Source organism: Sus scrofa, chromosome 6 (assembly GCF_000003025.6).
Source record: "Sus scrofa isolate TJ Tabasco breed Duroc chromosome 6, Sscrofa11.1, whole genome shotgun sequence".
NCBI classification, from domain to species: domain Eukaryota; kingdom Metazoa; phylum Chordata; class Mammalia; order Artiodactyla; family Suidae; genus Sus; species Sus scrofa.
In genome coordinates, this window is record NC_010448.4 from 120,986,462 (window position 1) to 121,013,693 (window position 27,232).

A 27,232-nucleotide genomic window follows, 5' to 3' on the forward strand; every position below is an offset into this window, starting at 1 on the left:
AACGTTATGCTAAGTGCAGGTCACCAGACACAAAAGACCATGCTGTTGGAATCATGTTGTATGATTCCATTTGTATGAAATACCCAGAATAGACAGAGGTGATTAGTGGCTGACAGGGGATCCTGGGGGAGGGGGAAATGAAGAATGACTGCTTAATTAATACAAGGTTTCCATTTAGAGTGATAAAAAGTTAAGGAACTGAATAGTGGCAATGGTTTACAGCATTCATTTAGGAATGCACCTAATGCCAAGGAACTGTATGCATGAAAATGGTGAAAATGGTAAATCTGTATTTTACAGTTTTCTTTTTTTAATGGCCAGGAAGTCTTTTTTTCCTTTTTTTTCTGAAAGAGTTTGTATAAGAAACCATTGGCCCTGCCATAGCAGGTCAGCAAGGAGGAGGAAAGGTATGGAAGAGCACATGTAAAGGACAGGACTGAATGGTACATATGATATCTACTAGTTTTCTACCTGACTACACCTAATGACAAGGGAGATTGGGGAATATAATCTAGCTGTTTACCCAGGAAGAAAGGAAGAGTGCATTGTGTTGGAAAACTAGTGGCATCTGCCACAGCAGTAGTCTTCCTAATAGCCCCAAACCAGAAACACTCCAAAGGCCCATCAATAGTGAATGGATGTAAAAAGTCATAAATGCATGCAATGGAATATTATATAGCAAATAAAACAAACTGAAGCTGCATAAATCATCAACATAGATCAATCTCACAAATAAAATACTGAGCAAAAGACATCTCAAGAAGAACACATATAGTATATTTCTATTTGTATACAGTTCAAAAGCAGCAAAACTAAATCACATCTTTGGGTCGCATATGTAAGTGGTAAAACTATAAGGAAGAGAAAGAAAATAATAATCAGAAGAATGCTGGCTCTTAGAGACAAGAAGAGATTATAACTGGAGAGGGGTATCGGTGATGCTTCCAGGTGGCAATGTTGCCAGTACTTTTTCTTCATCTAGAAAGGGATTACACTGGTATTTTCTTTATCATTTATCCTTTAAACTAAACTGAATGTTAAGATATAGCTCAGCTAGGAGTTCCCACTGTGGTACAATGGGTTAAGGATCCAGCATTGCCACAGCTGTAACATAGGTTGCATCTGCAGCTCAGATTTTTTCCCTGGCCTGGGAACTTCCGTAGGTCATGGGTACAGTAGAAAAAGAAAAAAATAAAATAAAATATAGCTCAGCTATTTTAAAAATGCAAAATTGGAATTCTTTGGTGTCCTAGTGGGTTAAGGATCTGGTGTCACTGCTGCAGCTCCAGAGGGCCTAGAAACAGTTTTCTTAAGCATTGAACTCTAAGAAGTTTTTCTATCATGATGTACCAACTGATAGATGAGCAGATATAGACCCAGGTCTGTATAAATAGGACATGATCCATTATGTTCAATTCCAATCCATGTATGCAAAAATATATGTATGTGTTTATTTCATATATGAAATTTATCAGCCTAATGGATGTTTGTACCAGCAGTTTTTTAAAAATGTGTATGTATAGTCTTTATATATATTATGTGTGTGTATAAATATAGAGAGATATGTCATCTATGAATATGCATAGCTATGTAATTATTGGTATACTTAATATTAAAACAAATTTTGTAGAAGAAACAAATATAATTAAAAGCTGATATATAGCTTTCTGGAAACTTAATAAAGAATAGAGCTTAGAGAATTAAGAAAAAGAGATAAACTTGCCCTATGTCTGAGAACAATCATTCTTAATTTGGGGGGCCCCATACCTTTCAGAATTGAATGAAAATTATGGCTTCTTTACCCAGGAAAATGAATGAACATATATACATACATTATTGTGCCTAAAGTAAAGAGAAATCTCTGCATGCCCTCTTAAAATTCCTTTTTAAAATTTCTCCCGTCAAATAACCAAGTTTTTAAAAGAAGTATCAAAACAGAAAAAAAAAAAAAAACTGATGTTCAGATTTTCTTTGATAGTGACTAAAAAGATATTTCTCTTCTGTTACCACCAGGCATTTCTTCTTCCCTCTTGCCTCACTCACAAATCCCTCCCAGTTGTTTCTCATTCTGTTACCTATTTTAATTTCCTCCTCCATCACCCAGGACTCCACCCAGACAGTTGTAATAGTAGTGAACTGCTTTGCCTGCCTCTGTTTTCTCTGTTCCGCTCTATTCTAAATTCTGCCACAGGAATAACCTCTCCAAAGACCAGTTTGGGTTTTTTTCAGTTGTTGATGCTTTTTTTTTTTTTTTTTTTTTGAGGCCAACTAAAACAGTGTTTAAAAGTTTGCAATACAGAGTCAAATAGACCTTGTCTGCATTCAAAGCCCAGCCTTGTCCTGACTAGCACCGTGTGGTATTGGAACACTGCTTGACCTTTTCACAGTTTCCACTTGCTTATTTATAAAATGAGGACAATAATATAATTTACAGACTGTGGTAAGGATTAATGAGATAATGCAGGTAAAGTGATTTAAAGTGATTGGCAAGGTGTAAGGATATGGTGATGCTCAATAAATATTTCCTGAATAGATTAAATGTTTAACCTGGAGGTTTTTTAATTTAATGCTTTTCCTAATCTCATGGTGTTTATTCCTTTCTATTAAAATTCCACCTCCTGCATCAAATCTTTCCTAACTCTATAGCCAGATGTGATCTCTCCCACTTCTTAATTCCTCAGACTTTTCATATTATTTATTACGGCAGTATAGCGCAATGGTAAAAACTGGGGTCAAATTGACTGGACACAAATGCTGGTCACTTAACAGCTTTGTGACCTTGGACAGGTCATGCAAGTCTCCTAGGACTTATTTTCCTTATCTGTAAGTTAGATATTAGTAAACAGTATCTATCACCAAGGGTTTTATGAGGATAAATATAACTACTTTCCAGAAATGGCAAACCTATACAGATAGAGCTGGAGCAGAATGGGAGCAGACCAGATAGGGAGAAGAGATTGACTACAACAGGGCATGAGGGAACTTTTTGGAGTAATAATGAAATATTCTAAAACTGGATTGCAAAAATAAGTGCATGACAAAAATGTTAACAACTGGCTGTGGCTCTGCTTTCATAGCTGTATAAATTTACTACTATTTATCAAACTGTACTCTTAAGAGGGGTAAATTTCATGATATTCAAATTATACCTCAGTGAAGCTTAAAAAAAAAAAAAAAAGATGTGGTGTATAGAAAAGACTTAACAGTACCAAGTACATACTAAGCATATAGCTAGCTGTTATTATTACCTTACAGTGTCTTGAGTTACGATTCTTGACCAGATTGTTTAGAGTATCTCATTTCTTACTCTCACATCTTACTTTCCCCTCTCCATAAATTGAGCCTTAGCTTAATCCTGACACCAGCCCTCATCGTTAGGCACTTGGTAAAATAAACATTTACTGACTAAAGGCATTGTGTGAACTGATAGAATCTTGAGAAATTACTTACTGGCTTGGGTTGAGGGTCCCAGAGGTTTGTGTATAAGAAGTCTGACTTGTGCATTGAGATGACTGGTCTTTTACATATATACATGATAGAAGCAGTCAATATTGTGTATGGCTTTGAACACAAAGGATGTTGGTGATTGTTTTGATGCTGATCTCTACAGATTTAAGACTTGCCTTCTCTAGTGCTGATTTTCTCTGGTCACACCTAAACTGTGCCATTCCCAGAGTTAGCATACAATATTCTTAGTGTGGTATTCCTAACACACCAAAGCTTTGTCATTATGTTATTTGAATATTCACCCTTTCCTCAAAGAAATAGTGACTCTTCCCAAATAACTGCTTTCAGCAGCCTGGGCAACAGTTTCCTAGGAACCAGAAGAAATCCGTGAATGAGATTTTTTGTAGTCTTCCAGGAAAAAGACAGGGATGCTTTGTGTTGTTTGGAAAAATATATTAAAAAGAAGAGGAAGAAAGAGAAGGAAGAGAAAATTATTGTTTTATTAGAAACAATAATAATTAGAAAACAAACAAAACCCCAAAAATCTTCCTGTCTGTGCCATCTTATTATGTAGCAATACAAAAGAAAAAAGTGGATATCAACTAAACATTGCTTGTCAGAAAAGGACAGAGGCAGGGGCAGGGGGCATGGGGAGGAGGTGGGGAGGAGATGAGCTAAATTAGAAGTTTGAGATTAACACACACACACAAACACACACAACAAGGACCTATTACACAACACAGGAAACTATATTCAATATCTTATAAAAGCAAAATTTTTTAAAGAGAGAGAAAGGTTAACAGAGGCCAAATCAGCCTAACCAGTAAGGTACTTGTTTTAGCCCAATCTAGAGTTCTTTAAAAGAAATGTTCGAGATTTATGTCTACCTTGGAATTTTTAGGGATAGGATAATTTTTTTTTTTTTCTGTCATTTGAGGGCCACACCCACAGCATATGGAGATTCCCAGACTGGAGGTCTAACTGGATCTGCTGCTGCCAGCCTCCACCACAGCCACAGCAATGCCAGATCCGAGCTACGTCCGCAAGCTGCACCACAGTTCACGGTAATGCCAGATACTTAACCCACTGAGCAAGGCCAGGGATCCACCCTGCCATCTCATGATTCCTCAGTCGGATTCGTTTCTGCGGAGCCACGATGGGAACTCCATGGGGTAGGATCAATTTAATTTGGAGGATCTCAGATAGAAAGTGCTGAAATTTTTTATTTTGTCAAAAAGAGGAAAGAGCTTTTCTTATGATAATTTAAAGGAACAAAATAAATCAATCTACCTTCTTGGCCATTTTTACAGTAAACGCAAATCAGCAAAACTTTGATAGGCCATTAGGTTTAAAAACAAAATCTCTAGTTAGTCTGTTGTTGCACAAATACCCTTTTTTAAAGCAGCATATTGTGGCTCACTGATGTTTACAAAACCAAAAAAACCCACTGAGTTTTCCATCTGTCATTATTTCATTTCAGGGGATAAAGACTTGGGTATTGTGTAATCTCTAACATATTACTCAGAATGGACATTTCTTTTTTTTTTTTTTTTTTTCCTAGGGCCACATCCACAGCATATGGTGGTTCCCAGGCTAGGGGTCTAATCAGAACTTCAGCCACCGGGCTACACCAGAGCCACAGCAATGCCAGATCCGAGCCTCATCTGTGACCTACACCATAGCTCACAGCAACGCCGGATCCTTAACCCACTGAGCAAGGCCAGGGATTGAACCTGCAACCTCATGGTCCCTAGTCGGATTTGTTAACCACTGAGCCACAATGGGAATTCCAGAATAGACATTTCCATTTCCTTTTATTAAATGCCCAAATCATTTCCTTTATTGTTCATGTAGGGACAATGGCAGGAGTTAGGAAAGATGCATCCACATCTCCAATGAAAACAGGAAGCCAAAAGGAGCTCGTTATCACAACCACGTCATCATTGCAACATGACACCCCCCGGTAAGTTCCAAGGATTCTTTGCTTTGACATTCTCCAGAAGAGAGCAGTTTTTTCAGTTATTTATTAAGAAGTGAAAAATCTTGACCATTTTAAGTGACCCTTACTCCAGAGACACGCCCTTATTTGTAAGCATGTAGATTTAGCCAGGTTGAACTCATGGAGCCCTTTTCTTATACATGTCTTTCCTTACTCAGTAGGGATAATTGGCAAGGATTTCCATAGAAACACAAAGGTAATCCTATCTCTTGTCAGAAAATCTGCTTGGCATTTTATCATGGAATAGTTAGTTACACATTTCACCGCAAGCTTAACCAACTGAATTAATTGATATTGAAAACTATAGTGGATTTTGTACTACAGTTAAAGGACTGAAAACATTTACTACCAGAGACATTTGAGGAATTAATACTTTGATCAGCCTTGTCTGGAATCAAGAAAGGAAATATGTTATTAAAATTTCCCATATTATACATTTAAGACTAAATATGTAAACATCGGCACCAAAAGGGCTTGGTTTATGTTTCCTTGGGGATATGATTGTTTGAGCACTTAAATTCCTAGCATCTTATCAGACAAATATATATTTTGAGACTTAATTTTAAAGAATTTTGGGGAAGTAACTCTAACATAGTAGATACTAATAATGACTATTATCTGCTAAGTGTCTACTAACAGGGATGCATTGTACAGCCCTTTGTATGCATTATCTGTTTTAATCTTCATCACAGCTTTATAAGGTGGTACTGCTATAGTGCTCACTTTAAAAGTGGGGGAAATAAGGCTCAGAGAGGTTGAGTGACTTGTCTAAGTTCACATAGCTAGTAAGAGGTAGAGCCAGCACTTCAGATTGCAAAGCTCATACTCTTAAATATTAGCATATTTGACAATATAACTCCCTGTTTGGGAAGCCATCCACAGTCAGAAGATTTAATTAGTTTACCACATTCTTTGTCCATTACTCCTTTCTTTTATCCTTAATGCTGCTATTGATGGCATTTTGCTAAAGATCTACAGTGAGTTGTAGTTCTGAAATATTGATGGGGTTTTCTCAGTGGACCTCTTAACATTGTGGTTGAATGCTTATGCTCAGAGAGGATCCATCCTAGTTGACCTTAAGGGATTTCTTTGGAGGAGTTACAGGTAAAAAGGAAAGACAACCTGGAATTTCAAATTTTGTGAATTTTCCTATTGTTGAGGTTCTTTGAGGCTAAGATCTTCAATGAGATCTTTAATATTACTTTAACGTGTTTTTGATGGTTGCACTTCAGTTTAGAGAGAAGCACGAAAAAGAATAAAATATTTCCCCAGTAAGGGTTTTGTAAAACATTCTCAGTGCACATTTTCTGAAATGACCATATCAATTTTATAGTTTTACAAGCCCAGGTTAAAATTGCTGTGAAGACTCCTATTTACCAACCTTAAAAAAATAAATAAATAAATAAATAAATAAATAAAAATCTTCATCTCTTAGTTCTTAATACTGCAGATCAGCTAAATATAGATTTTCAGTAGCGTCTTAAATAATGAGCATTTGGCTAAATAAAACAATCTGTAGCACACTAGATTTATCCTTAGACGTGCATGATGACATAGGTTTATTATACAAAATACAGAGTTGAAAAAAAAAAGATTCAGTACAATGAAAATCAGTTACCAGAAGGCACAGTGGTTGCTTTCTAGATTTAATAATCAGGATTATTTTAATAATTTTATTTTGAAGTATTAAGGCATGCATGCAAACCTTCTACATGCAAACTCTTAATGCAAGAAAAAAGTCTATACTTCTTCATCCCAACAAAACTTTGCAGGTACTAAGAACAAGGGTAAAAGCCCTTTCCTTTTCTACCCTAAATTCCAAGATTTTTCAAGACCTGCAAAAAAAGGATGAGGGTGGGACAGATAGATGCCTGTGGGAGACAGGTTTTCCTTTGTTCTCTGAAAAGTGCTAACACCTAGAAGAATCCCATATGGGCCCATGTGCAGGTGATAAAACCCAGCATGGCAAAGTCATCTTTCTCATCCACAGCGTAGGTTGTTAATTGTTCTTTCCACTGCCTGTCAATATAATGTGAAATTTTCATTCCCCATTCAAGATGGGAAAAGTTGTGGCTGAAAATGTTAACATTTGCATTTTTATTTGTTGATTTATGTAAAGGACAGCCTCTCCTACAGTAATCCATCACTTGGTGACACCCCAAATATGAATAATGTATTGTAGACTTGCTGTTACAATGTGTAATAAGTGCTACAGACAGTAAAGGAATGTTAACTATGTTGCAAATGTAATATTTATTGACGCATAAAGTTTATTGCTTTCGAGGTTCAATAATACTGACCATAGGACATTAATATCACTTATCCTGATTTTAGCAGGGCACCTTTGTATGTGGAAATATTCATCTATCTCATGCTAACAAAATAAATATGTAATGTACAATACAAGCAAAGAGGGCTTTATAGTTTTCCATGCTGAAAGCTGCAATGCTTCTTTCTCTCCATTTTGCTCCTGGCTTACTGATCACACACCCCTGAGCTGTCCGAGAGAGTAAGCACAGTGGGCATGTTGGCACAAGAGGATGGCACCACTGAACTAAACAATGCCATGCATTTCTGCTTGCCTGGATTAAGTGATATCCACACACCATTCCAGTTGGAGGGAGGACTAGAGGGGCTTTTCTCCCTGTCATTCTGAACATCTGGTGGGTAGGTGCACCTTTCCTTAGAAAGAAACAAATGAATAATCTTCCTGCCATGACACTGAGTGAGAGTTTACCAATTCTACTTGATCCCCTGGTCTCCAGTGTGAGCCAGAGCTGGGCAAATTACTGATGAATTTGTTATGAGCACAAATGTGGCTGATAATTAACTCTTTTGTGCCTTCCGGAATTAGTTGTGTCCATAAAGCATAAAGATCCTACAAGAAATATCTGAGAGCCAGAGCAAAAGAAGTAATGTTAATTAGCAACCATCAGCTGTAATTGTCATCCCCATTAAGATGCAGAATTATGTATTTCTTCGTTATAAATAACCTTTCTAATTGTACTTGATGTATGCCAATTTAATCAAAAAGTATACTTGCAACAGGCAGATATTTGCATTAATGTAGCTTTGGATCTTCAAACCTCTTATTTCATATTTGACTGGGAAAAAAGTCTATTACCTGCTGTATATTTTTTATATGTTGGTATCTTTTTCTATTCAGATCTGTAGATGAAGACAAGTCTCTTCTGAGATTGTTCAATGAAACCAAAATTTTGTCACTTTTAAAAATACTGGTGGAGTTTCTATTTCTCAGTCTTATGATAACAAGGTGGTGATTGCTCCAAACTGATAAACAGAGGCAACAAATACCAGGCCTGCAGCCCCAGGGGTACGTGCTCAGTCCCTGAAGTAAAAGGTTACTTAAGGCCCCTTCTCTCTGTTCTTCCCTGGCTCATGAGTTAAGTCTGGTCCTCTTGACCTCTTCCCCACCCCCACCCCCACCATGAGATGTGAGGAGATAAATGTAGACCTCACAAAATCATGCCCAATTAATGAATTTTTGGAACTGGAGCTATAGTTAGACTATTTCTGGGAAGTACTATTTACCTCTCTAGCTTTTTTCAGAAAGATTAGTTGTTGTTTTTAATTACAACACTGAGTTGAAGGTTTTTGTTTTACTTTGGTTTCTTTTTTGAGGTATGCTTCAGGCAATGATTTTGCAGAGCTTTGTTGTTGCTGAAGGAGATTAGAAAATATTTGTGAATATGTGTTGAAGGACTTAATAGCTTATTTGGGGACCTTTTAAAAAACAATAGCTTAATTTGTTCTTTAAGACCTTGGCCCTTTGCTGTCAAACCACATGATTAACATGTTCTGAAGATTTTGCTATAAGTTTATACCTTGCCAAGCTTTCTATAGAGCAATTGCTGGTGCAGAGTCATGCTCGCAGGCAGTGTTCCCACACAGCTAACTTGAATGTGGCTTGTGGAGACTCCTTGACCATTGACGTTGAGATTGAGGGGCCCAGGCTGAGAATATTGGAAACCTGGGACCTCACTCTACCAAGCCCAGGCTGGAAGAATCCAAGTACCCTGCAATCTAGAACTTAAATTTCTCTCTTTCTCTTGAAGACAGTGGGGGTTTTTTGTATCTTATTTAGGAAAATGTCTATTCAGGTCCTTTGCCCATTTTTTAATCAAACTGTTTCCTTTTTTGTTATTGAGTTGTAAGAGTTCCTTATATATTATGGCTATTAACCCCTTATCAGATATATAGTTTGTAAATACTTTATCCCAGTCTGTTGGTTGCCATTTCACTTTGTTAAATGTTTCCTTTGCAGTACAGAAGCTTTTTTGCTTGATGTAATCCCACTTCTTTATGTTTGCTTTTGTTGATTGAGATTTTTGTGTCATATCCAAAAAATCATTTCAAAGGTTAATGTCAGGAGTTTTTCTCCTATGTTTTCTTCTAGGCATTTTATAGTTTCTGGTCTTACATTTAAGTTTTAAATCCATCTCGAGTTGATTTTTTGTGCATAGTGTAAGATGAGGGTCCAGTTTCATTCTTTGGCATATGGGTATTCAGTTTTCCCAGCACTATTTATTGAAGAGGCTATCCTTTCCCCATTGCATGTACTTGGCAGCCTTACTGAAGCATCAGTTGAATGCTTTATTTCTTGGCACTTGCTTCTGTCCTGAGTCTATGTGCCTTTATGCTAGTACCATACTGTTTTTATTATTACAGCTTTATAATATAATTTGAAATCAAGATGTGGTTTCTCCAACTTTGTTCTTCTTTCTCAAGATTGCTTTGGCTATTCAAAGTCTTTTGTGAGGCCATATGAATTTTAAGGTTGTTTTTTCTATTTCGTTGAAAAAATCATCAGAATTTTGATAGAGATTACATTAAATCTGTGTATCACTTTGGGTAGTATGGCTATTTAAATAATGTTAATTATTTCAATCTATGAACACAGGATATCTTTCCATTTACTTGTGCCGTCTTCAGTTCTTTTCCTCAGTGTTTTATAATTTTCAGTGTACAAATTTTTACCTCCTTAAAATTTATTCCCAATTATTTTATTCTTTTGATGCTATCATAAATGGGATTTTTTTTTCTCGATTTCCTTGTCTGGTAAGTCATTGTTGTTGTAAAGAGACACAACTGATTTTCGTGTCTTGATTTCATATCCCACAGCTTTACCAAATTCATTTACTAGTTCTAGTAGTTTTTTTGGGCATATGGAGTCTGTAGGTTTTTCTACATATAAAATCATGTCATTTGAAGAGTTAATTTTACTTACTAACTATTGGTATGTCTTTTACTTCTTTCTCTCCCTTTTTCCCTTTCTTCTTTTTGCTTCATTACTCTTGCTTGCACTTACAGTGGAATGGAAGTGGCAAGAATGAGCATCTTTGCCTTGTACCAGATCACAGAGGAAAAGCTTTCAGTTTTTCCCCATTGATTATGATGTTGGATGTGGTCTTTTAATAAGTGGATCTTACTGTATTGAAGACATTCCCTTCTTTTTTTTTTCTTCTTATGGCATATGGAAGTTACCGAGCTAGGGGTTGAATTGGAGCTGCAGCCGCAGGCCTATGCTACAGCTACAGCAACACAGGATCTGAGCTGCATCTGTGACCTATGCCACAGCTTATAGCAATGCCAGATCCTTAGCCCACTGAGTGAGGCCAGGAATGGAACCTGCGTCCTCACAGAGACAAGATCGGGTTCTTTCTCCACTGAGCCACACAGGAATGCCTATGCATATTTTCTTGAGAGTTTTTATCCTAAATGGATCTTTAACTTTTTCAAAGACATGCAAATTGCCAACATGTATATGAAAAGATGTTCAATATCACTAATCAGGGAAATACAAATCAAAACCAGAATGAGATATCATCTTATACCTGTTAAGATGTATATTATAGGAAAGGTAACAGATAACAAGTATTGGCAAAGATGTGGAGAAGAAGGAGCCCTTGTGCATTGTTTGTGGGAATGTAAGCTGGTACAGCTATTAAGAAAAAACAGTATGGATGGCCTCAAAAAACTAAAATAGAACTACCATATGATCTAGCAATTCCACTTCTGGATATAGATATGAAGGAAATAAAACCAGTACCACAAAGAGATATCTGCACTTCCATGTTCATTGCAGCATATTTCCCAATAGCCAAGGTAGGGAAACAAACTAAGTCTCCATTAATGTATGAATAGACTGTGGAATTTTATTCAGCCTTAAAGATCTGCTACTTTTTGGAGTTTCTGTTGTGGCTCAGAGGTAACGAACCCAACTAGCATCCATGAGGACACTGGTTAGATCCCACTGACACCTTGCTCAGTGGGTTAAGGATCCAGTGTTGCCATGAGCTGTGGTGTAGGTCACAGACGCAGCTCAGATCCTGCATTGCTATGGCTGTGGCGTAGGTCAGTAGCTGCAGCTCCAAATTGACCCCTAGCCAGGAAACCTCCATGTGCCTCAGATGCAGCCCTTAAAAAATAATAATAAAAAAATTTTTTAAAAAATGCCACTTTTGACAAAGTGGATGAACCTGGAGGAGGTTATGTTAAGTGAAATAAGCTACACACAGAAATACTACATGATCTCACTTATATATGTGGGCATATAAAAATATCAAGTCATAAAAGCAGATTGATGGTTGCCAAGAATGGGAAGGTGGAGAAAATGAGATGCTGGTCAAAGGGTACAAAGTTACAATTTTGCAGAATGACTAAGTCTAGAAACCTAATATACAGCATGTTGATTATTGTTAATAATGGTATATTAAATATTGCAAATTTGCTAAAAGAGATTTTAGGTGCTGTTACCACACACCCAAAAAAGTATAATTATATGAGGAGATGGATATGTTAGTTTGTAGTAATCATTTCACTATGCATATGTATATATCAAAACATCATGTTGTACATCTTAAATATGTATAATTTTTATTTTTTTAAATGAATGTTTTTTTCATCTTTATTTTTACCTTAGGTAATTTGACATGAAAATTCAGTTGCTTCCAGCTCTAGGTGTGATGGTATAGCCTTTAAAATGCTAAAACAACTGATGGTGTCTTGATCCTTTGCTGTGCCATGAAGAGGAACTTTTGCCCCTCTTCATTCTCTGTGGGTTATAAATGAAGGTTTTGGCCCCTTGGCAGTTTAAGCATTGTTTAGTTGCCCACCTTATATTGTCAGTAACCATTCAGATTTATAGAAGGGAAAGTCATGTTCCTGATGGTAACCATGATCCCTTTTATCTCTGGCAACAAAATTCTGATTGACAACTGCCAGGGGATTCAAAACCTACACAAGAAAAATATTTCTATTATACTAGTTACAAAAATAGAATGCTAAAAATTTAAATTACCTGTTCACAATCCTTGGCATAGTACTTTAGAGTTGACAGAATGCTTTTAACATACATTGTCTCATTTAAATCTCACCCAAATGCCATGAGGTAAGTAGTGATATTTTCCTGTTTTACAAGAAAGTGAGAACTGAGAGAGACCCTGAAACTGTCCAAGGTCACATAGTAATGAGGCAGAAAAGACCTGATTGTAACTTTCTGATCCCACATTTCATTGTTTTTTTATTCTTTCACACTGCATAAAACCTAGATTTATGAGATATAGGCACTAAGCTGATAAAATTCTGGTTTCGAGTAGGAATCTGACAGACTTACTTTGTAAGAGTTAGAATTTATTTTTATAACTAGATAAGAAGAAACTTAGTCTGAGAAGGGGAAGTGCTATGTTTCCATTACACACAACCACCAAATTGCAGTGCTTTCTTGCACTTGTGCCCAGAATCCTAACTGTAGCAAAATCTTTAAAAAAAAAAAATCTGACTTTTTTCTCACCTATACATTCACACAAATATTTTTAGTACTTAACCAGATCCCCTCATGTGCCTAGCACATTATAATGTGTTATTCTCCCAGGGTGGAGAGAGAAGAGCTAGAACTAAAATCCCAAACCTCTGCCCCTAGTTTCCACCCCACCCCATAAACATTGGTTTCTCTTCCAGAATAAGCAGTCCAGGTCACTTCAGGAACTTGCTCAAGTTAATCTTCCAAACCCACACTGTGGATGATGATGGTTGTGTCATTGGCCACCCCGCGGTGTTGACCCTGAAAATTGCCAGGCAATCTACAGAAGCAGGCCTTAGGCCTTTCTAACATCCTCCTCCAGAGGTGGGACTTCTCCCCCAGCCACCACCCCACCACCCCTGGGGCCTTGCACTGATGGAAATTGAATGATAGGCTTTCTGTACCACCATAGTCCTTATTGTGGCAACTGCTAATCAAAGACCAGTGAATCTCATAGTTCCCCAGAAACGAGAATCCTTCCAAGCCAGTTGAGGCTCCAGTTTCAACAAGGCCTGGCTCTGAGCTTCCTGTTCCCAAGGAGTAAGTACTTTTTTAGGCACATTTATAGCCTCCCCTCCCGACCGTATTTTTAAGCCAGGATTTTGTAGCCCTCAATTGTTAATAGAGTACCAAGCTCTTCAAAAACCAGAGAGTTGCTATCGATGATTGTAGTCTGGGTCATCGTTTGTTTTCTTATTTATCTAAGCCCCAGTCTTTGATTTTATGAACAACTTCCAGAACACAATGCTGCTGCCATATGTAATTTTATAAAACTTAAACCATTACGATTCCTGTGCTGTTCGAATCAAAGCTAGAGTGTGATATTTCAGAGTCTCTTAAATAAAAATGTGAGTTTGAATTATGAAAAAAATAAAATAAAATCCCAAACCTCAAACTAGAGCCTCACAGGTACTTCTTGGGTTCATGTGGTGGGTTTGAACAGCAACCTTCACTGCCTGTGTACAGTATAGCGTATGAATGAACTGTGTGTGACAATACTGGCTACTATTGACTGAATGTCTGTTGTGTATTAGGGATTGATTTGGACACATTCAGATATATCCATATGTTCATACACATCACATAGCATCATAAGGCTCCTTTTAATGACTGCTAGAACTCAGTTTCAGAGTATTAGATAGATTTTCTCCTGAGATTTTTCAAGGTGACTTCCAAAAATATGGGCTCCTGGGCCAAGAACTATCATTTTGGTGTTATTTGCCCTCAGAGTATCAGGTTACACACTATACACAAAGTAGCATTTAGTATAACTTTTCCATTTTGTATATATTGTAAATAACAAAGTAAAAACAAAACTTAATGAAACATTGCATGTAAAATGATGATAACACAAAGGGATAATCTGAAAACTTGAGAAAAGAATAGATTGAATATGTAAAAGGAAATATGAAGTGGTAAATATACTACTCTCTCATGTCAGGAGCACAGAGAGCCCAGCCATTCAAAAGCATTTTTATTTAATCTGGGTTGATAAATTGAAATTCCCTGCCAGCAGGAGCATTACTACCAAGAACAGTTGAATACATGGAAATTCGTTTGTGTTTGATGAAAAGATGTTGCTTTTAATTAAGCCATGATGTTAGGCTGTTACTGTAATTCCCACTGTTAAAAGCCATTAATATAATCATCCATTCCTCTTACACACACTGCTTATAGAGTGTGTAAATTAAGAAAACAGAAATAAATAGGCTTAGTAGAAATAATAAAGACAGTATAATTCCAAGAAATTAATTCAGCTTGAAGAAGCTTGTCAAGACATTCTTGACACTGGAAGAAAGTATAGCACAGGAAAAGTGAAAAACACAATAGCTTATATTTAGTCCTTGACTTCAGGAATCTCACTAAATGCTAGGTGAAGGGATTATAAGAGCTATTTTATTGTTCACATTCTTCTGTATTTTCCAAATGTTCTATGACGATGTATTACATAGTTTTAAAAACAACATTTAAAAAGAAAATGAAGGGCACACACTTATAAGAGGTAAATCCATTTCAAAATTTTACACTCTGTAGTTCCAAGTAGTTGCAAAAACCCTAAGGTTACCCGTGGAACATATGACATAATTATGTTATTTCTTTGTTGAGCCAGCAATAAGTGAGGATTATGCTTCCATGGTGAGTCTTCTCCAGAGTACTGAACTCTGAAAAATGCTATGATTAGTGACATCTGTTCAGTATTGCCGGTTCCTGCTATCATTTCACAGTTTTTGGCCTTGAGCACCTGTTTCAGACTTGTTCATTTGGTCCAAGGTCATCAAATTCCCTTCACTTCAGTGTTAAACATTTGTGAAGTGTCAGTTGCTATCCTAGGCACTTAAATGCTTTTATAAAAATTCTTTTATCTATGTTACCTAATAAAATCAGAAGAAAGTAAAGCTCAGAGAGGCAATTATAGAACAATTAAGAGCTCCGGGTAATAATTATAACGCCTAGGTTTGAATGCTAGCCTACGTGGTTTTGAACAAATTACTTAATCTGTAAAATGGGGGTAATATTATCTCCCACATAGGCTCATTGTGATAATTAAGCAAGGTAATTTACATAAAATCTTGGCCAGTCCTAGTATATGGCTAAATAATAGTTGTCATTGTAGAATTTTCCAGGACCACACAAGCAATAAGAAGCTGAGCTCAGATTTGGACCTTGCTATGGTAATTCCAAACTCTATGTAAGTTCCCTAACAAAAGGTTAGAAATAGGGTTAGGCGTATCTGAGAGTTAGACAATAGGATTGTATTTTTTTATTCATTCATTCATTCATTGATTAAATGTTTATTGAGCACCTTCCAGTTCTTGTTATAGGTTCTAGAGATAGTGTTGAACAAGACAAATAAGGTATGTCTTTTCATCTAGCTTACATGAGCAGTGGAGACAGAAGACGGTCAATGACCAATAGTCAGTAAACCAATAAGATAATTTCAGACAATGATAAAGAAAGTAATAATAAAAACTGTGATATGACTAGAAGCAGAGATGAAATTGAAGTGTTAAGGAAAGCCTTGTTTTATCCATCAATAAAATGAAGGTAATTAAGAAAATACATTTCCCGTGTGTGTGTGTGTGTGTGTGTGTGTGTGTGTGTGTGTGTGTGTGTTGTTCAATTTTAAAAGTAATCTTTATAGGTAGAGAAACTGAGGCTCAGGGAATTAAGTAAATCACCCGAGGCCACATACAGCTACTAAGTGGCAGAGCTGAGATTCAGTTGTTAGCCCAGTTAATCTGAAACCCATGCTTTCTCTGCTATATCATACCACCACCCAGAAAGAAGTCTTAGGAAAAGGGCTGGAGTTCCCATCATGGCTTAGCAGTTAATGAACCCGACGAGTATCCATGAGGACCCAGGTTCGATCCTGGCCTCTCTCAGTGGGTTAAGGATCTGGTGTTGATGTGAGCTGTGGTATAGATCGCAGACACGGCTTGGATACTGAGTTGCTGTGGCTGTGGCATAGGCCGGCAGCTGTAGCTCTGATTCGGACCTTAACCTGGGAACTTCCATATGTCAAGGGTGTGGCCCTAAAAAGACAAAAAAATAAACAAAAAGGGAAAGGGCTGCTTCTTTGCAGCAACATGGATGGATCTAGAGATTATTATATTGGGTGAGGTAAGTCAGACAAAGACTAGTATCATGAATTACTTATATGTGGAATCTAATTTAAAGTGATACAAAAGGACTTATTTATAAAACAGAAACAAACCCACAGATTTGAAAACCAATCTTGTGGAGGGGGGACAAAAAAACCAATCTTGTGGTTTACCATAGGTGAAACCATCGTGGGGAGGGAAGAATCGAGAAGGTAGTAATAACGTATATACACACTACTGTATAAATTAGATGACTGGAGTTCCCTTCAAGCCTCAGTGGTTAATGAACCCAACTAGTATCCATGAGGATGCAGGTTTGATCCCTGGTCTCTTTCAGTGGGTTAAGGGTCCTGAATTGCCGTGAGCTGTGGTGCAGGTCAAAGACACAGCTCAGATCCCACATTGCTGTGGCTGTGGTGTAGGCCAGCAGCTATAGCTCCAGTTCAAGCCCTGGCCTGGGAACTTCCATATGCTCTGGTTTCGGCCCTAAATAGCAAAAAAATAAATAAATAAAATAGGTGATTAACAAGAACCTACTTGGGTATAGCATAGGAAAATCTGTTCAATAGTTTGTAATAACCTATACGGAAAAAAGATCCACTTTGCTGTACACCTGAAATTAATATAACATTCTAAAACAATTATACTCCAATAAAATTTTTTTAAAAAGTCAAGGAGTTCCTATTGCGACTCAGCAGAAACAAACCCAACTAGTATCCATGAGGTTTTATCCCTGGCCTCGCTCAGTGGGTGAGCTTTAGTGTAAGTCATAGACTTGGCTCGGATCCCACATTGCAGTGGCTGTGGTGTAGGTTGGCAGCTGCAGTTCAGATTCAACCCCTTGCCCAGGAACTTCCATATGCCACAGGTGCCACCCTAAACAAGCAAGGAAAAAGGAAAAAAAAAAAAAAAAAACAGTCAAGAGCCTTATTCTTCAAAAATATATGTTAGGGTTGTATTTTTTTATTCACAATGCAAATATGCTTGCAAATGTGCCTGTTACTCTAACTCACTGAGCCCGATTCCTCATATGAAAATAAGAATATTAATAACTACCTTGCACATTGGCTCAGAGGATTAACATGATTAGGTATGCAAAGCCTTAACTTGACACTGGGCCACAGTGCACATTCAATATCAGCTTTTCTCTCTGTGTTCTGGGTAACAAGATTTGGGGGGGCACCTGGAGCAGTACATGTGAATGATACAGTCCCTATACCCCCTCCATCCCCCAACACCTCTCCCGCCGCCACATTGCCAAACACACCAAGTGGCAATATTCTGCCAAAATGTGGCTTACAAGCAAAGTGAGTGACCCTGCATGTGAAGTTATTGATATTAGATTTCTTTCCATAATTAGCCCTTTATAAAAATTCGAAGAGGGCTTAATTCCTTTCAAAACAATGGTTCTAAAATCTACCTGCAAATTGGAATCACTTAGGAACCTTTATCAAAGTACCTATTTCTAGGCATCACCCAGATTTACTGAATCAGAATTGCCAAGAATAGACACTAGTAATGTCTATGTTTTTATTTTCCCAGATGACCCTGACATCAGGGTACTCGGTCTAAAAACACACATTTGGAAGCCCCTGTTCTGGAGCTATCCATCTTCTCACTACTTAACCCCTGCACACCAACATTTTCCCTTTCTTCTTTCTGCCTCCCACCTCCTCCAGGGCCTCTCCTTTCCCTTAGCAACTTTCTTTGGCCATTTTCATCCTCTCCCCAGGGAACTATCAGAACATATCAGTAAGCCTGCTGTGAAAAAAAGATGATTAAGAAGGCCTTGAAGAATTCCACTTATCAATCTAAATTGTTGGAGTTCTAACCACCTGGACATATTGTTGCTGACATTCTCCTCTGTGAAATGTATGGACACAATGTTCTGTCTATGAGGGAACTCTCATCAAACAGGAGAAGGATTCCTAAGGAAATCATTCCTAATGTCTTCTACCTCCTTTTTTTCTTTCTCTGCTTTATCTTAGTACTTATTATCTTCCAATTCTCTATATAATTTACTGATGTGTTTTATTTGTCATCTACCTCTCCTGTACCACATAGAATGTAAATTGATGAGAATGAAGGTTTCTATTATATTCATTGATATATCCCTATCTATAGCAGGGCCTGGCTCAAAATAGAGATTCAATAAATATTTGTTGGATGAATGAATGAATGAATGAATGATCATAAAAGGAATGTTTCCTTTTTAAATTTACCAGTTCATGCATTCATGTAGACAACTATTTTCCTTCATTTCTTCTCTGTGTCCACAAAATAATTATGGTTTGCACCCAGCTTATACATTTGTTGTGCTTCACTTACTTTCCAGAACTTCCTCACATTTTCATCTACTTGAAGATTTTCACATTTTATAAGACTTGGAAATGTCTAGGTTTTTAGAAGGTTTCCAGGCTGGAATACAGCAAGTTCTCAATTGTGACCAGTTTCAGCATGCTTTTTGCAATGGCCTTTGATTGCTTAGAGAATGTCTCATAGTTGTCTTTGCTTAGTGATTACAGAATATATACCATTCCGTTATCTAGTGTTCAGCCATATCACAGAGCTTCTTCTAAAGCTTAACTTTGGTTTGTGGCTAGTTTTTTTGTTTTGATATCCTTAAGTTAAAATCCTTGCACATAGACAGGCCACATGGCTTAACAGGAAAGGGATTTAGGAGTTCCCATTGCGGCTCAGTGGTTAACGAATCTGACTAGGAACCATGAGGTTGCAGGTTCAATCCCTGGCCTACTCAGTGGGTTAAGGATCCGGCATTGCCATGAGCTATGGTGTAGGTCGAAGCCGCTCGGATCCCACGTTGCTGTGGCTGTGGTGTAGGCCAGAGGCTACAGTTTTGATTAGACCCGTAGCCTGGGAACCTCCGTATGCCATGGGTGCAGTCCTAGAAAAGACCAAAAAAATAAAATGAAATAAAATAAAAAATAAAAAAGTAAATAAAGGAAAGGGCTTTAGAATTTAAGGCCAAAGACTAGGATTCATCCTGCCTCTACAGCTTAGCAGCAACCACGCCCTAGAAACATCCCTTGACCACATAGAACCTCAGTTTTCTAGCCAGCCATTCATGTCTGAACCTTAGTCTTTGTTTAGAGATGAAATCAAAATGAAAGTACGTATATCTCCCTCTTGACTTCTGAGTTACTTATACATTTTAAGGATTAAAATAATGAAGAGATGAATATTTTCAAAAATAGTTAAATAATTGATTTCAGAATAACAGGGTTTAAATTTCTCTTCAAGGTCTTTGAATTCTGTGCTGGCCAGTAGTTTAGAAATGCTAAGTAGATAAGCAGACTTGGCACCACATCATTCACAGCATAGCCAAGAGCAATTCTGCAAGTATCTCTGGCCTTCCAAGTTGACAGGGGACCAGGTACAATTTACGTTTCCTTAGATTATGCTCTGTGAACATGTGTTTACTAAAGGTTTTTTTCATTTTTGAGGTTTAAATGAAATTGTGCCTGGAAAACATTAGATCTTACTTTAGGAAGGACACCAGGAGAAAAACAGAAAAAATTTAGTACCCTTGAAGTCCAAATTGAGGTCATTAGTCATATTGAAAAAAGGTGACTATATTAGTATAGGCTACATGCTTTGCCTCAGGAAAAGAATGAGCAATTCTGTGCCTGATAATACCAAGAATTCCACTGAATAAATCAAAGGCTTTATCAACGAGAATGCTTTATAAGGAGGGAGATGGAAAATAATGTGGTAGTTAATGGTCATTGACTAATGCATTTTCAGCTCAGCTAGACACTTTTTTACACTGTTTATGTATTCAAATATATACCTTTAATATATTTAAACTTCTCATATTTTCCGCATAAACTATTTGCTTTTGATATTAATGAAATAAGCTCCTCCCCCAAAAAAGACATGACAGCCCTTTTTTTTCAGCCTACCTTTTCTTTATTGCTCATAAAGAAATTCATTTTAATATTTTGTATTATCTGTAAATTTTTGTGAGTTTAACCACAGAAATTGAGACAAGCACATATGAAAGTTCCTTATAAATAATAAAGGGAAATACATGAATGTTGTTTTCACTGCCCTTAAGACTTCTGGAATATGTCTTCTGTACCTTTTTAGGGACTTGGTATACAATTCTTGGTGTACAAGAGCCACTTGGTTACACATCCTAGATTTACCCACAAAAGGAAGATTCCAAGTTGGTCTTGAAGCTCAAGAGTAATTGGCCAGTGCATTACCTGTTTACTTAAACCAAGCCTTTCATTGATTTTCTTTCTGTCATGGGTACATATTGAAGTAAGGATACCACTGAGATTTAAAGCTCATCTGGTTGATTGGTACCCATCCTTAAATGCTTATAAAATGATCAGCTGGTTTGGAATATAAGCCTCTTGGGCAGCAAGGGGAGAGTGATTACTATCTTGCATAAGAGGCTGTTTCTTCCTTTTGGAAAGCTAAGAAATTCTGAGGTGGATTGTGACTTGAAGAGGGATCCTGCTTCAGACTTTCCCTGTCACAGGACATGGGCTGCTTGAAAACCCAAGCCAATAGTTAGAGCTGAGAAGGCTTCAGTCCAATGCCAGACATCAAGTGTAAAGCAAACAAACCTTGTACACAATTGCATGTCTTGTAAAAGCCTTATGTGCAGTTGTGCGTCTTAGCATACATAAAAATTCATCCTTTCTACTTTTGACAATTTAAAAATCACCCAGATTAATGTTCATATTAGATAATAATAATAATAAATAAGATAAGATGAAAGGTATACTTAGCCATGGGATTATTTTTTAGTGGGATTGTTTTTTAAATGTTGTGTATGCATTAAATAAATAAAAGGATGCTAGGAGTTCTATCCTGGGGATTTTCTTCTTTCCAGGGCTCTGAGTGACCCAGCTGAGGCAGTTTCAAGAGCCAGGATGAAATCCAGGTCTGGGGCACCATGCCAGTTCATGATGAGGAAAAGGATGTTAAGTTTATTTCTTGTTGAGGACTCTCTCTTCTCTTCACCCTGGAAGAAGTCTGTACAACAAAGTCAACATGGCCATGTACTTGGCACTTGGTCTAACCTGATAAATGTTAGAAGTACCTTGCCCTGGGACACAGTCCTACCAGGTGCAGATTGGATCGTTCACCACAAATGGCATTCTGTGTGGACTTTCATTAGGATGCTTCTAAATGTTCTTCCTTAATGAAGTGGTGTCCTCCTCCATGGGTAGTTGGCAGTACGGTGCCAGCTAGCTCGGAGGAGAATTCATCCCATCCAGCCCCATGTCTGCTGTCCTTACAATCTCAGCTTATGACTGACAGATGTTCTGTTCCTAAAATAAAACTTCTTTGTAGGCTGGTTGATATACCTCACAGCCAACCTCTGTCTTCTGGGCTTTGAAAAGAAACACTGGTGGTAGAAGAGCCAGGTTTCAAAAGTTGAGGTATTCTTTCATCTCAGGGGTGGATCATAATTATAACCAAAGGAACAGCTAATTAGTGACATAACTAAGACTGGAACTGACCCTGAAATCACTGGGAACCATGACATCCTGGACAATAGGAGAGTTAGGAGCCAGCAGGGTGGCTGTGATGCTTGCAGATGAGCCACCCTCTGCCAGGATTTCAGGTTCCCTTTTCTCCTCATCTGGTGCTGATAGCGCTCGGTAGCTTTTCTAGAACTGTCCTCTTTAGTAAGTTCAGGCTTCATCACTGCTTGCCCCAGTCCTTTTATCTTCTCCCTTTGGATATAAATATTTTTGTGAACAGCAAAATGTTTCTACTGATGTACACCTGTAGGTCATATGGCAATGACTTTTATTCAGACCAGAAAGTTTCATGCTAGGACTATAGCATTGTGTCATTACTTGAGTGGAGTCTTTTGTATCAATGTGAAAATTTTAATTTCATGCCCTGTAGACTTCACAGTCTTTTGTGCTGTCTCTGCTCCTCTTGCATAAATGGTAAATCCCTGTGTCATGTTCATTTTAGATTGAAAAAAAGTAAAGTTGATCCATTTGAGATCTCCAAACAAAGACAGATAATAATCTGCTGGCAAAAACTTTTCTTAAGAGGGGAAAAAAAAAAGAATTATTTTCAATGAATATGGTTTTGCATATGGATGAATAGGGCTTCAAGGCATGAAAGAAAAAATAAACTTCTTTGTTAACATTGGCTACTGGTACTATTTCATTAGTTCATGTTATCATGAATTTACTGACTGGAATATAAGATATCCTCAAGTGTTTGGGTATCAAAAATAATCAGACTGGGGCCAAGATCTTTTTTAACCAATCATTGCTGGAAAAGAAATTAAAGTAGGAGTTCCTGTTGTGGTGCAGCGGAAACAAATCCAACTAGGAACCATGAGGTTGCGGGTTCAATCCCTAGCCTCGCTCAGTGGGTTAAGGATCCAGCGTTGCCATGCTGTGGTGTAGGTCACAGATGCGGCTCAGATTTGGCATTACTGTGACTCTGGCATAGGCCGGCAGCAACAGCTCCGATTAGACCCCTACCCTGGGAACCTCCATAGGCCGCAGGTACAGCCCTAAAAAGACAAAAAAGAAAAAAAAAGAAATTAAAATATCCCTTTCACACAACTATTTATTTGAAAGGGGGAAACATTGTCAATATAAGGAAAATATAACTTAATAGCAAACGAGGTGGAAACGAATCAGAACTTATTTAAATTGGATATTTGATTAAAATGAATTTTTTTAAAAAACGAAATTAAAAGCTTACATATAAGTTTTCCATATCAGAGGTTTAAGATCAAAGGTATCACAGAATTAGAATTATAACTTAATGTCCTAAATTATTTAACATTAACTTCTAAGAGATATATTCATGTAGGCTTTACAAAAATTATGAAATACTATGTGTCCTATTTCAAATTGACTTTCTTTACCACCACTTTCAGCCTGTGGTCCTAGTCAGGTATAACTGCTGAATGAGATCAGTTGTCTATGACATGGGCACCAAGATTTCCCTCCCTCATAATACCAACTGTAATCCTTTTTAGAGGGCTGCTGTATAGGGATAAGGGAAGATTCATTCAGGAATCTGTTTGCTAATGAGTTTTTAAAGAAACTGACACCCGTGATTTGATAGCAATCACTTAAGCACTTATGCTTACTTGAAACAATTGTGTTGGTAATATACATTTTTTAAAGTACCTTCTTTTTTTTTTTTTTTTTTTTGGTTTTTTGTTTTTTTAGGGCTGTACCTACAGCATATGGAAGTTCCCAGGCTAGGGGTCAGTTGGAGCTGTAGCTGCCGGCCTACTCCACAGCCACAGCAATGCCAGATCTGAGCTGCATCTGTGACCTACACCACAGATCTGAGCTGCATCTGTGACCTACACCACAGCTCATGGCAATGCCAGACCCTTAACCCCTGAGTGGGGCCAGGGATCAAACCTGTATCCTCAGGGATACTAGTCAGATTCATTACCGATGAGCCATAACGGCAACTCCTAAAGTGACATATTAAACTGCCTATAATCCTTCCACACACTGTACACACCACTGTTAATATTTTACTATTTAGCATATTTCCTTCCAATCCTTTTTTTTCTTTCACTTCTTAGATACTTCTCTTTTTAAGACTAAATTTTTCTACTTTGTCAAATATCTGGAAGTTTAAAAAGCAAAAACCCTTCTTTATGTTAACCATTCCATGAATAAATAAGAAAGAGGTAGGTGAGAATTAGCAGTGCTAAATAATACTGCCTAGATAAGCCTGTTAGCAAGGTTGAGTATTGGAATGAGAGTGTACATGTTTCTCTCATAAGTTACCTTGCAGGAAACACAATGTGGTTGTTTCCAATAAAACTTCTCTCCTTTTTTTCTTCTTTATTGGATCTATACACAAATTTAATCTAAAATATTAATCACTGCTATAAAATGTATGGTATTGGTATATTGTAAACATGACTCCTACGTCTTTTAGATGAGAAAACTCTATATTAAAGTTAAATCATACAATTAGAATTAATTTCTTTGTAGAGGAAGAAAATGATTAAATATAATCTTCCTGACTAGGAATATTACAAGACACAGGTGTGTACTGGAAGATGCCACTCATATTTGCCAGGTGCCATGCTACTGTGTCAGTTTTCAGAAGCAGAGGCAGCTCTGGCAAGCCATATCACTTTACCTTATGGCCATCTGGAGTTGGAGCTAAGAAAGGATACTATTGTCTTGTTCTGAGCCTCGCTTAAAACATCAAAATAAGGTTGGATTTTCACCTTAGCATACCCCATTTACTTATTCTTTTACCTCCTTCTTTCCATTTATCATTAACTTTGACCCAAACCAGGGAAGTCAGGTTCAATTACTCCGCTGGCCCAGTGCCAGCTGTAATGAGCCAGGAGATCCTGGTCTTCCCGTGAGTCTTCATCAGTTTCAGTCTTTCATACTGACATCTCTTGGATTTCAATATTAAATTTATTGTGCTTTTCCTTGTCATCCAATTTTCTAAATTCTTCCAAACTGAGATAGATAGTTTATCTGCCTGGGTCTTGTTACTGCCAGAGCCAGTAGCTTCCCCAGTCTTGGTAATGCTCTGTCAAAACTCCCAATTTCTTCCCCATCAAGTTCTGCTTTGTCCATTCCATGTGTTTGCAACAGCCAAAATATTTCACTATTTCTCTTCTCCTGACTCCGCTTCCTTTCCTCTCTTTCTACTAAATCATTCTAATTCTCCCAGCATCAGTAAAGCCCTTTGTAAGCAGTTAGAACAGTAAATCAAATGTAGTTTCTTGCACTATTTCTTATCCACAACTGCCTCCCCCCACAACCCAGTATAACACAACAACACAGGAGGAACATGAGGTACACTCTAATCACATCTCTTAAGGTGGTCTGGGTCAGAGGCATTTTCATTAGGAGAACATCCTGGTTACCAGTCCAGCACAACTTGCATTCACAGCATATCAGCTGCTTCACCAGCAGCACCCCATTTAATAAGGGAGTTGGGCAACTGCCTTTTTCAGGATACACGCTGTGTATTGTTGCCCTTATTCATCCCCAAAGGGCTGGATGTTCCCCAATCTCTGATTTTAATCCAAGATGTCACAGACTGTGACCACTTGGAGGTCATATATTAACCAACACAAACTCTGTATGCAGCTGTGTCCAGAATTAGGGAAATAGCCTGAGTCCAAAATCCTGAAAAGCCATTTAAGTAGTGACTCTTCTATACTTATCAACAACATGAATGAGCTCTTTAACTCTATATTCCCCTGTTTCTGTTGTTTCATGATTTTGCCTTCTGCCAATGTCTATCACTCTTTATGACCAGAGGATGGAAGGGTCTAATATGAGGTATTTTCCTTCCAAAGAATTTCCATTTCAGCTTGCTTACAATCATTCAAGTCTCCCAGCTTCAGCTATGGTACTGAGAGCAAGCAAAACACCTTAATCTCCAGCTCATGCTGTCCCTGCTAATGCAGCCCTGAACACTTGGTTTTACGTAAACTAAAGATAAAAGCCTGTGGCACATACATCGAGAAACTGTGTGTGATAGGGGTTGGGGATTGTTTCTTTTCTAATGGGTGGTTCTCCCTAATAGATTCACATAAAGTTTATAAAGTCCATTGGCCCATTTTGACTTTCTTCTTTAAAGGACAGATGGTCATAAAACGAAATACTACCATTTAGTTTTATAATCTTAAATTTCAAACAATGCACTGATAAGTTATTTATGGTATAGAATGTGTTTTCAATAATGTGTAGCATAAAATGGAGTAAATGCATATCCATTCATGCCCAGAACTTTCTCAAGTGCACACTAATAAACAGGATAACCTGGCATCACTTTGGCATGGTAGAATTCAAAAGCAAGCATTTCTCCTTTCAGTTTTGGTTTCTGAATTATGTTCTTGTGAAGTTAGCTTACTGTTTGTCCTACGGGAGCCCAACAGGTAACATTCTTTAACTCCAAGCTCTCTAATAGAGCTTTTCTCTCAAGATAACAAGATTGGGGTCTATAAATTTCATTTGTCATTGTTGCTGCCGGCCATATATTAAACTAGGCTTTAATTCATAATTAATAGGAAGATACAACTCCATAGAAAAGAGAACATTTTATATTAAATGGCCATTATCTAACTTCATGATTTCACAAAATGATTAAGATGCTAGAAAATAATTAAGGTATCTTAAGTTTCCCAATACTTAAAAATATAGGCATGAGGAGCAGGGGTGGTAATTTTTTTTAACCTGTGTGCAGCTCTTACTACAATGACAGAAAGAAAAGAAATTCTTCTTAATTTCATTTTTATAGTTGCATAAATTTTCAGATTTGCCCAAATTTTCTTTCTATATTAAAATCTCTGCAATCAGGTACATTTCTTGCATAGTATTAGTCTTTTACCAAAACACC

General features: G+C 37.4%; 1 protein-coding gene across 6 annotated transcripts in view; it reads left to right on the forward strand.

Moving 5' to 3' along the window:
- The window catches only part of KIAA1328 (KIAA1328 ortholog), a 365,621-nt gene that overhangs the window by 316,145 nt on the left and 22,244 nt on the right, over positions 1-27,232 (forward strand). For 5 of the 6 annotated variants that reach the window (XM_021096286.1, XM_021096288.1, XM_021096287.1 and 2 more), the window contains one exon: positions 5,302-5,410. The exons of the other annotated variant lie outside the window; for it this stretch is intronic. In XM_021096286.1, the coding sequence (XP_020951945.1) occupies positions 5,302-5,410 (109 nt within the window). The remainder of the gene's footprint in view (positions 1-5,301; positions 5,411-27,232) is intronic. 6 annotated transcript variants of the gene reach the window in all.